This window comes from Erithacus rubecula (genome assembly GCF_903797595.1).
Source record: "Erithacus rubecula genome assembly, contig: SUPER_33_unloc_1, whole genome shotgun sequence".
In the NCBI taxonomy this organism is placed as follows: Eukaryota; Metazoa; Chordata; class Aves; order Passeriformes; family Muscicapidae; genus Erithacus; species Erithacus rubecula.
This window is the reverse complement of record NW_027636168.1, coordinates 937,917-951,520: the sequence shown is the minus strand read 5'-3', so window position 1 is coordinate 951,520 and position 13,604 is coordinate 937,917. Positions and strand designations below refer to the sequence as shown.

The 13,604-nt window shown below is 58.4% G+C and overlaps 2 protein-coding genes and 1 long non-coding RNA gene across 3 annotated transcripts in view; 2 read left to right on the top strand and 1 right to left on the bottom strand.

The window, feature by feature from the left end:
* Positions 1-13,604, top strand: part of MINDY1 (MINDY lysine 48 deubiquitinase 1) — a gene marked incomplete at its 5' end in the record, with an annotated part of 83,908 nt that overhangs the window by 60,275 nt on the left and 10,029 nt on the right.
* RPRD2 (regulation of nuclear pre-mRNA domain containing 2) lies at positions 131-13,322 on the bottom strand. Its single transcript, XM_079329577.1, is given in 12 exon segments — positions 131-400; positions 402-2,889; positions 3,499-3,702; positions 3,919-4,194; positions 4,450-4,720; positions 5,332-5,507; positions 5,829-5,955; positions 6,443-6,495; positions 7,686-7,760; positions 8,801-8,901; positions 9,157-9,286; positions 12,736-13,322. Coding segments are annotated over 12 exon segments (4,272 nt in total). The 5' UTR covers positions 12,965-13,322; the 3' UTR covers positions 131-258.
* LOC306813898 lies at positions 2,776-3,532 on the top strand. The gene is made up of 3 exons (XR_013777059.1): positions 2,776-2,914; positions 3,006-3,125; positions 3,438-3,532. It is a non-coding gene; the product is annotated as an uncharacterized lncRNA (long non-coding RNA).

Below are 13,604 nucleotides of genomic sequence, written 5' to 3'. Positions count from 1 at the left end.
TTTTAACTTTTTCAACTACGACCGAAGATTTTATTTAACAGCAACGTGGCTTCTTCTCGTTAAAACATTGGTTTGTGTGTCTGTTTTCTTGTCTCACCCAATGCTGGGGGCTGGGGGGTAGAACCAACCGAAAAGTACAGAACATTTAATTTAGGAGAAGGTTACAGGGGTCTTGAGGGGAGGAAAAAAGAAAAAAATTAAAAAAAAAAAAAAGGAAAGAAAAAGAAAAGAAACGAAAGGGCAGCCCTGGGAGCTGCTTCAGTACCGGGGAGGGAAGAAGGGGCGCTTGGGGGTGAAGAAGGGGGCGCCGCCCCTGCCGAAGGGGGGCCGCGGCCGCTTCAGGCTCTGGAAGGGGTCTCTGCCGCCGAAGGGCTCCCGCGGGCGGAACTCGGCGCGGGGCGCGGCGCAGCAGCGCGGAGCCGCCGCGGCCGCCGGGGTCCCGGTGCGCGGGGGGGCCCAGCCCGCGCGCGGCGCCCAGCGGCTGCTCCCGGGGCACCGGGCCGGGCCCCGCGGGGTCCCGCGAGCGGGGCAGCGCGTCCCGCGGCTGCTGCCCGCCGAAGTGCTCCTTCAGCGTCCCTGCCATCGTACCGTGCTCCAGCGGCGGCGGCGCGGGGAACGGGACCCCGCCGTGCTCCCCCGCCGGCGGCGGCTGCGCGGGGAACGGGACCCCGGCGTGCTCGCCGGGCACCGGGGGCGGCGGCGGCGCGGGGAACGGCACCCCCGCGTGCTCCACCGAGGGCGGCGGCGGCACGCCGTGCGGCAGCGGCAGCGGCGCGGGCGATTCCTTGGAGAAGGGGCTGGCGTGATCCACCGACGGCATGCGCGGCGGCACCGGGTGGTCCCGCGGGAAGAGGCCGCCGTGGTCCTTGGCGGCGGCGGGCGGCGGCACGGCGGGCGGCCCCACCGGGTCCCGCGGGAAGGGGCCGCCGTGCTCCAGCGGCGGCGGAGCCAGGGGCGGCGGCGGCGGCAGGTGGTGCTCGAAGGCGGGGCCGAAGCTGTTGTTTCGGAAGTTGTTGACGCTCTCCGGGAAGGGCGGCACGTGCTCCTTGTAGGGCGCGGGGAAGCCGCCCATGCCCGGCAGCTCCGCCGAGCCCGAGGGCCCGTTGTCGAAGGCGCCGCCGCCGCCGCTCAGCTCGAACCAGCCCGCCCGGCTCCCCTCGCGGCCGTGGCCCCGGCTGCCCTTGCCCAGCACGCGGATGGACTCCACGGTCTGGATGGGCTCCCCGGGCATGCCCCGGCTCGCGGCGTTGTGGTAGCCCAGCGTCTCGATGGGGGCGCCCTTCTCCTCGGTGCTGTCGGGCAGCTCCAGGCAGGAGGAGGAGACGCGGGTCTCGATGCGGTAGTGCTCCTCCGGCGGCTGCGGCTCGCCCTTCCCCGCCCCGGGCAGGCTCCCCACCTCCCCGGAGCTGCTTTTGGGCACCTGCCCGAAGTGCTTCTCCTCGGAGGGCTTGCGGGAGGCGTTCTTGAGCATGTTCTTGAACTCGATGGTGGAGGTGGCGGAGATGGAGGCGGCCAGGGGCTTGTCGGCGGCGGCGGCGGGCGGGCGGCCGGCGGGGCTGGCGAGGGCGTTCTGGGGCGAGAAGAGCGAGCGGTGGGGCAGCGCGTGGGGCGAGTCCGAGTACTGCTTCTGCGGGAGGCCGGCCTTGGGCAGCGCGCTGTGGTTGGAGTCCGGCGCGAAGAACACGTCGTTCTTGCTGGGCGACGGGGACCCGTCCGAGGCCGAGTCCTTCCCCCTGCGGCCGTAGCTCCCGAACACGCCCGGGGACGAGGCCAGCGGGTCGCAGCTCTCGCTCTGATCCAGCAGGGAGCGCATGGCCGGGGGGAAGGACGGCTTCACGCCGAACTCCTGCGAGCGCTGCGCGTAGCTGGGCAGCACCGGCTGGTACTCGCCGGAGTCGGGCAGTTTACTCGATTTCAGGATTGACTTGACCGGCTTCTTCTCCAGGTTCAGCATGGCCGAGGGCGGCGGCCCCGAGTAGTCGAAGTCGCGGTAATCCTCATCTTCTTGGAAAGACGTGTCTGGGTAAAACTTCTCCTGGGAGGAGTCCATCAAGGAGGAGGGCATCTCCCTGCTGTCCGCAGGCGGCTTGTACAGGCCGGCCGGGGACTCTCTGCCCAGGCCAAAGGGCCGGTAGCCGTGCACGGAACTGGGAAGCTCTTGGGAATATCCGTCATCGCGGCCCTGCAGAGGCGACCTCGTGCTGCTGGGAGTGGAGGAACCGGGGCTCATGATTTTGGACAGCAGGGAGATGGTGTCCACGCTGCTCGACGTTGGCTTGTCCATCATCTCGTCCTGGGTGGGCGTCCCGCTGCGCTCGTCGCGCACTGGCGTCCCGTCCACGTTGTCCATGGAAGTGCTGGTGGGGCCGCGCTGGAAGTCAGAGCTGTGACTCTCCGTTGCCATGCTGGACCCCAAGCTGCTGAGTATGGGAATATTCAAGTTCAGGCCACTGAAGCCAGGATTTCCCTTCAGGAAATTGTGTATCTTCATCTCCAAGCTGGGAGAAGGGGGTTCTGATTCCAGCTTGGCTTTTGAAATTTCGGACGACTGACCCAGTGAGGTTTCTGTTGGCAAAAGGGAGGAAGGACTGGTAGGGTGGGAACTGGAATATCCCAGGGAATTAGTTGGTGGCTTAAAACCAGAGCTTGACAGTGCTGGGGTATGTCCGACGGGAGCCTTATTGACTGAAGTGGAAGAAACCTCCGCGGTGGTTGAGTTTGGAGAATAACCAAAGCTTTTGGCTATGAAGGACTGCGGGTTGGAAGGAACACTCCTGCCCTTCAAGCACGGCACGGTGGTGCTGGCCGGCGATGCAGAGGTGCTCTGAGAGGCAGCTTCTCCTGACTGAACCGTGTTTCCAGCCACGCTCTGCAGCAAGGACGACAGCCCTGCAAAACACAACTGCTGCATCAGGTACTGAGGGCAGAGCCAAACCACCCCCAGGCCCTGCCATGGGAAAGGCTCCTGTGTTTGCACTGCAGATGCTGTTCTTTTACACCCCCAGGCTCCAGCCACAAAGAGGACTGGAGTGTGCTGCACTAACATTGGCACCTGGGGAGCTACAACCTCCTGCCAGAGGCTTGGACTGATCTACAAATATAAATTACACTATCGAGTCAGGCAGGTAAGAACTCGTCCTGGTCTGCAGCCAGGAGTGGGAAACCCTGCCCTGCTGGCCAGGTGACCCTGGTAAGGTGCCAGAGAGGAAGGAGAACCTCGGGGCAGCTTTCTGCACATGGAAAACACAGAGACCTCTCGGGCTCCCGTTCTGTTCTGGGAATGTTCCAGATACGTGCACTATGGCACAAGCAGGAAGTACAGGGAAGGGACAGATTCACTGGTCCGTGACACCTGTGCTACCTGAGAAAGACCATTCACACCTGCCAGACATGTAAAACGTTCCAATGAAGTTTTTCTCCCTCTGTTCTCACTTTAGGAAAAGCAGAGCAGCACGTTTCAGCCCGGCCACTGCCCTACCCCAACAGCCACCCCAGTACCTTGCAGGGCTGGTGCTGTCTGGGTCTGGGTTTTGGAGAGAGCCGACAAAATGCTTTCTGGAGTTATCTCAACCTTGGAGAGGATGTTTGCTAGTGGATTCGAAGGAGCAGACGGGGTTCCCAGGACAGGAGTCTTCAGGCCACTGGTGAGAGCTGTGGGGCTGGTCGGGGTCCCTGGCGAAGGTCTGGAGGCGGGACTCACACCTGGGGCAGGAGCACACACCACTCACCTGCGCTGCTCTGGCAACGCTTTTGGCTGAGCATCCCCACAGGCACAACGGGGCACGAGCAAGGAGAGGCTCAGGAAGTGACACCACGTGCCAGAGACTGAGCCAGACCTCTGAAAGCAGTAACTCACTGACGTTTGAGACAGTGAAAGCTTTCAGTGATCACCCAGCTCCGTTAGCGCTCAGTACTCACCTGTGCTCTTCATCACCGACGTCAGACTGCTGAGGATGGAGCTGATCTTGGCCAGGTCCACGTTGGCCAGGTTGGGTAAGGCGAGTGCTGGTGCCGGCGGGATGGGAGCTGTGCTCACCACCTTGGGAGCCGGGGGGGTCGGAGGGGCCGGGGCCGGCGTGGCCGCTGTCCCCGCGGCCGTGGCAGCCGCAGCAGCCGGTGGCACCGCCTTGGGGACACTCTCAGTCTTGGCGGGGGCCGGAGCTGGAGCAGCCTGTTTGTCCTTCCTCTCCTCCACTGCAGTGAACAGGGGGGAAAAAAGAGCACAAAGGCCACTCAGACCCCCCAGAAAGACTCAGGGAACATCAATTCCGATTCCCACAGATGTAAAAACATCTTTAATAAGTGTTTCGGGAGATGGAAATATCACAGCGGGACTGGGACTTGCCTAGCAGGAGACTGAAAGCCAGCAGCCCCAGCGCAGGCTTTGTGCCCCCTGCCCACCCCAAAGGAAGCTGGCAGGGGCCGGATTCCCCCAGGAGAAGCACGCACCGATGATTTTGGAGGCGTCGTCCTCCACGTCGGAGAGCTCCATGTCCTCCACGTCGCGGTTGTCGGAGGCGGGCTCGGGGGTGCCGGCCCTGCGGGGCGAGCGGCCGCTCCCCTCGCCCATGCCCTGGAACGGCGACTCGGAGCCCGTGGGCGACGGGGCGTCCATGCTGGGAGAGGGCACCGGCGACTCCTCGGGGTCGGGAAGGGTCGCCTTCAGCTGGTCCAGCTTCTTCTTCAGATTGCTCACACGGTTAGCAAACGTTTTGTAGGCCTGGGGGAGGAAGGACACTGCACTGGGGGCCTTCCACGCCGCAGTCGCTTCCTCAAGGAAGCAGCACTGAGAAAACCCATTCCAAATCCCTGGACCCCGCAGTGCTAGGATTTCAGTGTCTCTGTGGGACTCACAGAGCAGCAACCGTGAATGGGGACGATAAAACCTTTTTCCACTGACTTAGAACAACTTTCATAACCCCCTGGTATTTTAATAAATGCATTCTACACTTTGGTATGGTCTGGAGGGTGTTGGTTGTTTTTAGAACACTTTACTACTGTCCTTTCATTGCTCATCTAGTTCTCACATAAATCCCAAGTTTTCAGAATTCAGGATTTGTCACGCTAATTGTAATTTTGCCCTGTTTAAGAATCTAGAGGGGATCCAACAGTAACACACACAAACTGAGCTTCCAACTGCTGTATTCTGAGAGTACATCCTTGTTTTGCCCAAAGCCTCCATTCTGTTCTTTCTGGAAACCACCCTTACATCAACCCCACCAATTTTTCATTTGGGAATAGAGAGATGAGGCATTTCCAGCCTCCGGGGTGCCCAGTGGACAGAGGCAGGTGCTGTTCCCCCTGTGCAGGATCCAGAAAAGGCACACTTACATTTGCCACCACCTTGACCTCTTTGTACTGTGCCTCGTAGAAGATGCCGGCGTTCTCCAGCGCCTCGGTCAGCGAGGGGCCGTTCTTCACCTGCTTGTCCAAGCCATTGACAAACTCCTCCAGCTTTGAACTTGCTTCTTCAAACTCCTTGGAGAACTTCTTCCCCCCTGTTTTATCTGCAGGGAGATGAACAGCATGAAATGAGCTGCCACGTGCCAAAACACAGAAGTGTGACCTCAATGGGAGCAACTGGGATATTGGGACAGCAGAGCTGCACACTCCCAGACCACCCTGGTCATCCACTGGGATCTGGCAAGGAGGAGGCCTAGCTGCTGGAAGAGTGTTGGTTTTCAGACAGTCATTTGTTTGGTCTGAGCTCTGCACCTGAGTTTCCACAGAAATTCAAACTAACCAAGATTTTTGGCTTCTGATTGCTACTCTGAAATTCTGGCATTTCCCATCTCCACACAACACCTTCATTGCCCTCAGGGCTTTACCTTTCAAGCACTTGAGTGTCTCAGTGCTGCAGACATCCACCCTCATAGTGGAAAGCTGCTTCTCCTTCAGCTCTATCTGATCTTCCGAGCGCTTGTACAGCAGCAGCTCATCAATGAGGGACTGGGGCTGGAAAAGAGCAAACAGGAAAAGCCTCCTCATCACATTCCAGGGAAGGGAAGCCCTGCCTCCACTCTGGTTCCAGACTGCTTCCAACCAGAGCTAGCCTAGGAACCGTGTGGACCCTGGCATTTTTAACCTCAAATCTCCCAGTGAGCAAACCTGGGCTCAGGCAAGAGCTGCAATTCCACAAATCCCCTGGTTAAGTGCAAGGACTGGTCTTTTTTATTTATTCCCCATTTCACTCTACAGGTGCTTGTGCATTTCATGAACATGTCCCACTCAGTCAGAGGACTGAATTTAGATCAATTTCTTGCCACCAACTCCTCAGCCACCCCAAACTCCCCTTCACAAGGATGTCCTGAGCCTGCCCAGCCCCTCCCGTGCCAGCCAGCCCATGGGTGTCACACAGGTGGCTCTTGGGCCTGGCTCACCCCACATGCAAACCCACAAGGTGGGGGTCAGTGCCATGGGTCACTTCCACTCACAGACTTACTCGGAATTCAGCAACAATCTTGGACTTCAGAGCAGCTTTCGGGTTGGTGGAGGCTGTGGGGATAAAGGAAAACTGTGAAGAAATTAAGGAACTGCATCCTGATGGAAAGTCAGTCACAAGAGGCAGCCTAGTAAAGATCCTTTAGGATAACCTCAGGTGTTACCCACCACATCCTCCCCTCCATGCACGTGTGTCTCAGTACTCTGGGCTCTGGCAGCTCATGGGGACACACAGCTGCACTGGGACACGCTCAGCAAGTGACACTGCTGCTTTCTAACATGCCCTCAACACCTCCTGGGCACACCTCTTCCTCAGGAAGACAGGTCCCTGCAATGGTCCATCTGACAGCCTTATCCAAGGAGTTACAGCTCCCTGCAAGGAAGGGAATGTTATTCCCCAAGTGCCAGACCTGGAGCTGACATGGAGCCCAGGTTCCCTGGGGCAGGGTCTCCTCTGGGCACTGCCTGGCTCTGGCCATGCTCAGAGCCCTGACAACTGTCACACTGCTCACAGGGTGGGGGGACGAGTCCTGCTGGCAAGAGACTGAATCCATCAGATTCTGGACAAAACAGCAGAAACAGGAAAGAAGAAATGAGCTGATGAGAAGCAAAGCACTAAAGCCTCCATCCACGCTGGATCCAGCCCAGTTCTGCCTGGGAAAGCAGCTTCTGGTTAAGCCCAGTAATAAACACTGCCCAACTCTCAGCCTTCTGATGTCACCCTGTGCCACACCTGATGTCCCACACATCACACCTGACATCTCACCACCTCTGTGGGGACCACTCAGGGTGCTGGTGCAAAATGAGATCATTAAGGTCACTCTGTTACAATAAATCTCTCTTGCTGGTCTGTGTTCTGGAGTGCTGCACTGCCACATCCTGTCCCTGCACTCCCAGCTGCAGGTTCCTCCTCCCAGCCCAGCTGCTGGGGCAGGACTGTTCCTGAGCACAAAGGGAATGTCCATCTGCTTCTCTCTGTCTTCTCTCCATCTCTGACCACTCTAAGAGCAGTTTCCAAGAGGTTCCACCAGCTCTTTCCTCTCCTGTCCACAACCTCTGCTCTCACATCTTATTTTTGCCTCACTTCTTTTCTTGACAAAGTTGTTTTCTACCAACACCTCCTTGGTGTGCACATTTTGGGGCCCTTGTGAGCCTGCAGGCTCAGCCCACGCTGGGCTCAGCCTCTCTGCTCCTTGAGCAGCCAATTTCTGCATTAGTGCACAGAGTTCACAGTGGTTCCTTACTTTGTGATTTCTTCCACGGCTTATTCGGTTTGTTCAGAGACTCTTTCAGCTGCTTCTGAGTTTTGAAAGTGGTACCTGGAAAACATTTCATTTTTGGCAGTCTGGCATTATGGGATTCTTGTCAAAATCTGGTTTCTGGTGCCATACAGTTGCACGGTGAAAGAGTGAACAGAAATTTGTTTTAAAATTCCTTGACCAACTTCCTTAGATGAGCTGCTGGATGCCCAAGAGAACCTCAGTTTACTCAGGAATGCAGCAACCTGGGGGTGGTCTGCCATTTTTAAATCAAGTTTCTGTTTGCCCTTACACTAAGGCAGTTCAAAAATCACAGGAAAAAAGGAAAACACAAGGAATGTAAAAATGAAACTCTTTAGGAAGGCTGTAATGGATTCAGCACGGAACAGACAAGCACTGCCCACGGGAAGCAGCCACAGCACCTGATTCACCTGAAACCTCACAGACCTGTGGTGAAGTTACAGCAATGAGCCATTTCAGAGCAAAAGCACACACGTCCCTTCTCAGCATGCAACGCCCAGCTGGAGCCTGTCCTGGTGCCACAGCCCAGCCCAGGGCTCCAGGCTGCTCCTGCCGTGGTAGCCAGCGACCTCCAGGGCTCACCAGAGGCCCCTGAGCCCCTCCAGCTCTGTGAGATGTGAGCACAGCCAAAACCTGCCCTGACTGCCTCCAAGTACTGCACTGCTAACTCCTGCATCTAACCAACTCCACGTTTCTTCCCTAAGCACTCGAGGGCTCCTCACCCTCCAGCTCTGCTTCTGCTCTCCCTTCCCCACAAACAGGATTAGTTAGGCCAGCCTATCCCTGACAGGACGTGGAGGCAGAGCCAGAGTGCCCTGGTCAGGACGTGCAGGACCCTGCAGCCTCACCCCTTCTGTTTGCTCTCAGCTGGAGCAGTTCCAGCTCATGTGAAACAATTCACAGCTGCCTTCAGAAAGGTGCAAACGAGGTGAAGCAGAGAATCCAGCGCTGCTCACGTCCCACACCCAGCTAGGTTACAGCCTGTGCCAGCTCCCCTCAGTGACCCCAGACTTGCTACAGCCTCAGCGAGCCCACCTGGCACTTTGTAAGGTGAGAAATGCAAAGGGTTAGCAACTTACTCAGTGCTTCCTTCAGTGCCAAAATGGTTTCCTCAGGGTACACGTTTCTGTCCTCCCAGATTTTGAAGATTCTTTCGATGGATTTGGAAACAGATGGATCCCTGGAAGAGAAGAGTTCTTCACTCCCTGACTGCAGGACACTAATGTGAGGCTTCCCTTGCTCCACAGGATAATCTGACCCAAACCACCCCCATGTGCAATTAAAACTCTGGCCCACTGCAAACACATGGCTGTTCCAACAGAAGCCTTTGAGTTCCGCTGATGTTTCTACGGAGTTTGAGATGTCAGAAGAAATATTTTCCCTTTTAGAGACACTCAGCATCCCAACACTCAGCCCCAAGTTAGCTCTTACTCACTTCACTAACGAAGCAGCCTCAGGAAGCACCTCTGCAAAGGTGTCCCGAAAGACAATGGCATTTTTCCTCTTGCAGTTCTGTATGACATCATTGGCCAAGTAAAAGAGGTTCAGCCGATGAGGAAAAGCAGCTGAGGACAAAAGAAAATTTAGAGTCAGCATCAGACACAAGTACCACAACAGCCACACCTTGACCCCAACACTTCAGTGCTGCTTTTGGGAAGGTTTCAGAGCTCCCAAGGTCCAGCAGGCAAACTCTGGGGACTAGAGAGGACATCTCCAATTAACAAATGATTTTCAGACTTCCCCAGCTGTGCTTGCTCCTCTGACCCTCCTCAATTCAAAAGCTGCAAACTGAGTTCATCAAACCCCTTTGTCAGAGTGGGTAAACCTGCAAGCTCATCCACATGCTAATGATGGTAATGAGCTCCTTCACTCCACTAAAGGACATTCCCAAGGATTAAACCAGAGGAACAGTGCCAAGAGACAGTGTTACTTCACAGGCCTGTGTGCTGTCACCTCTCATCTGCCTGTGTCACCCTTGCTGCAATCAGAATCAGTTCTTATCCACAGACCCCCTCAAGTCTCTATCCTGCTTCATTTTCCAGTTGTCCCTACGTTGGCAGAACCATTCCCACAGCACAGCTGCACCTTGCAGTTCTCCAGGACTGCTGTCAGGAAGCTCAGCATCCTTCCTGGTGCAGAGGCAGCTGGAGCTCACCCTCACTCACAGCCTGAGCAGGCTCCCAGCAGGAGCATTCCACCCGTGCTGGCACCAGGGCGAGCTCACAGGTGAACACAAGCTCAGAGGGAGATCCTGCACACAAGATCCTCCTCTGAGGGGAAGCAGAGCTGAGGACACAGGAAAAGGCTCAGCTCAGGTGAGTCCTCAAACCCCCAGGGGATGTCCCTGCAGCAGCACTGGCTCTCGAGCATCACTCCAGACTCGGGCACAGGGACAGTCCTTGGGAGCTCCCTGCTGCTGAAGCCCTGTCCCTGCCCTGTCCCTGCCCCAGGACACCCAGCAAAGGCCTGGGGGAAGAGCCATGGTCACTGCCAGCAGCTGCTCACCCCCAGCCACCATGGAGCCCCAGCCCCACATCCCAGGATGAGCTTTTCTAGCACAGGCTCAGAGAGCCAAGGACTTATGACCAGAACCTGCTGCTCCCTGAACATGCTGACAGGGCAGGCTAGGGTGGGTTTTCTGAGCAGAGTGCTCTGAAGTGCACTGGAAGGCTGGGAATTCAACTGGAGCAGGGCTGCGCTCGCTCGCCTGGTGTTCCAAAACAATTTGCAGGCAGCTTTCCCCAAAATGCCAGCCTCGATAATCTCTCAGATCATCAGCCCATTGGAATGGGGCTTCTGTGCTTCAGTTAAACCCAGTGCTTGAGTGCCAGTTCTGCTGCTTGCTGCATGTTCCCTCCAGCCCCGAGACGTTTCACCAGCACAGAGCAATAATTCCAGATCTCAGTAACGTAAAATAGATTTCAAAGAACTATTAAGCCCTTGATTTAAATGATCCAGCATCTACACAGCAGAAAGGAATCTGGAGTGGGGCTCCAGCCTGACACTGACCAGACAGAGCACCACTCACCCAGAGCAAAGTTAGAGCCACAGGTTATAAACCAAGATACAGCCACACCATAGAGGAGGAAAGATCCATGCTGGGTCCATAGGGACACAAACCTCAAAGAAAACAAGTGTCTCTGGGTCCAAGATGCAACAGGTCATATCCAGTGGGTGAATGGCTCCTCTCAGCTTAAACCAGCAAGGGCAAGAGGGAAACTGCAGAGCTGAGCCCACCCAGCCCCTCCAGCTGCTCCAAACCAGGCACAATGGCACCAACAAAAATGGCATTTCAGAGCCCAGGACAGGCCATGCTCAACTCACATTTCACACTCTGACCAAACCCTCCTGCAGGGACTGGGATTCCCACCAGGAGTTTCCCAAAGGCAAAGATACAGAAGAATGTGCTTGCAGGAACATTCCTGTTGGGAAGCTCTGACCAGCATAGCTCAGAAGCACGATGCCAAACCAACAGCAACATGTCAAATACCAGCATCCCTGCTTTTCCTGAAAGGACACAATTCTGTGCCCCAGGAGCACATCACACTCCCCCTCACCAGGAGCTCCTTGAGAAGAGCAGGTTTCATGTGTTCATAAGAGCTTTGGAGTAAAAACATTAAAATGCTCAGAAAGGAACCCAGAGCCACCTGTACTCGCTGTGGCACCACCACTGAGCTCCTGGGGCTGAGACTTCCCACAGAGTGAGAACTGTGAGGCAGAGGATGAAGTGTACCATGAAGGGAAAAGCAGGGGAAAAGCCTGTGGAAGCAGAGAGTAACCAAACAAACAATCAGGGGTCAGGACACGGCAGCTGCTGCCAAGGACTGGCTGAGTAGGACAAGATGGATAAAAGGAGGGACCTGGATAAAAGGAGGGATGTGCAGATGAGATCCTCACAACCTTGAAAGAATCCCACAAAACCCAGCAAGAATTGCAGGCTGGTGCCAAGGGCTCAGGGCAGGAGCCAACAGCCCAGCAGCAGATGGGACCCAGGGCAGAAAGAGGGATCAAGGAGCTGCAGGTGGGAACAGTCCAGTGGCTTTTGTGAGCTTGGGAAGGAGTGATGGAAGAGCACTGAGGGCCTCGGGAGGAGCCAGGACAGCTGTGAAAGGCCATGTCCAGAAGAGCTGGCACATCCTAAGGAGAGATGGGCTGGATTTGCTCCAGGGGAGCTTGCCAAGGGTGATGCCACAGTGCCAAGGGGTGTCCAGGGGAGGAGGATTTCCAGGAGACCCAGGGCACTTCCTCCAGGGTTCTCACCTTCCTCTCCTTAATTCCATGAGGTACAGACAAAACAGATCAAACTCTGGGGAAAGAGGATCTTCTGCATGCTGCAGCAGTGCCTTGACAGAGAAACCCAACTCTCCCAAATTTTCCAAAAGATTCAGCACACAACAGATCTACACTTTGTGGTGGGAATGTTATCTCCATGTTCCTGCCAAGCAAAGCTTCCTTGAACTCCCACAAGGAGAGTAAACCTTCCCACGGCAGTGGAGATAACACTGTTGTGCCGAGGCTGCTGCCAACAGCAAGCGTCTCGCTCCAGAGCAGGGACACAGGCCGATGGGCGCTGCAAACCCCAGTGCTGGCACCCGGACTGTGCCCACCCGGGGCACGCAAACACGCCCTGACCCCAAAGTGCTGCTCCGCAGGACCATGCGTGCAGGAGGACAAAGGTGCCACCGCCGAGGTGCAAGCGTGCAAAGGATGAAAGGGGATGCACACAGGACAAGAGGGAAGGCTTCGAAGCGAAAGGGACAGATTTCGGTGAGGGGTCGAGAAGGAGGCCCCGCACAGCGAGCCCAGGGAAGCCGCGGCTGCCCCATCCGGCAGCGCTGGACAGGGCTCGGGACAGCCTGGCCGGAGAAGGTGTCGCTGCCCGCGGCAGGGCGGGACCGGACGGGCTCAGGGGTCCTTGGCAGCCCGAGCCGTTCCGCGCTGCGGAGCCACCCGGCCGCCCCGAGCGCCGCGGGTGAACCCCCGCTCTGCCCCGCCGCCCCCGGCCCGCACTCACAGCGCCGCAGCCACTTCATCCAGTGGTACACGATGGTGCTGTGGTGGCGCTTGTTCTCCAGGCACCACGAGGAGAGGCCCTGGATGGACTCCATGGTGTTGGTCACCGCCTGCAGCTTCCTGTCGAGCGAGGCCTCGAGCGCGCCGGCCGCGGACGAGGCGGCGGCGGCCGACGAGGAGGAGGAGGAGGACGAGGAGGCCCGGCCGCCGCCTCCGCCGCCCGCCGCCATCTTCCCGCGCTGCTCGCGGCCGGGCCGCGCGGGGGGCGGCGGGGCGGCGCCTCGGGGGCGGCGGGCGCGGGGCGGGGGGTCACGGCCCGGGGCGGCGAGGGGGGCGCTCGGGCGGTGCCAGAGGCGGCGGGAGGCGGTCCCCCGGCCGGGGGGGAGAATCGCCGGGCCCGGGCGGCGCCGGAGGCGGGCCCGGCCCGGTGGGATCGCGGGGCCCCGGGAGTGCCCGGGCGGTGCCGGAGGCGGTGCCGGCCCGAGGCGGCGCCGGTACCGGAGGCGGTCCACGGCCCGGCCCCCCCCGCGCGCGCCGCCCGCCCCCCCGCCGCCATTTTGTGACTCCCGCACACGGGCGGGACGCGCACGCGCCCGCCCCGCCCCCGCCGCTCCCGCGCCTGCGCGCGCGACCGCCCCGCCCGCCAAGATGGCGGCGCCCCCTCACAACCGTTGGACCCCCCCGCGCTCCGCGGCCGTGAGGGGCGCGGGGAGCGCGGGACAAAAACGGCGCTTATGCCGTAAATCCCGGGATCACCACGGGTGCAAAGGCCTTCGAGTCCAGCCCGTGACCGATTCGCTCCCTGTCACCCAGCCCAGCCCACTGAGCGCCACCGCCAGCCGTTCCTTGGACACAGCCGGGGATGGGGAT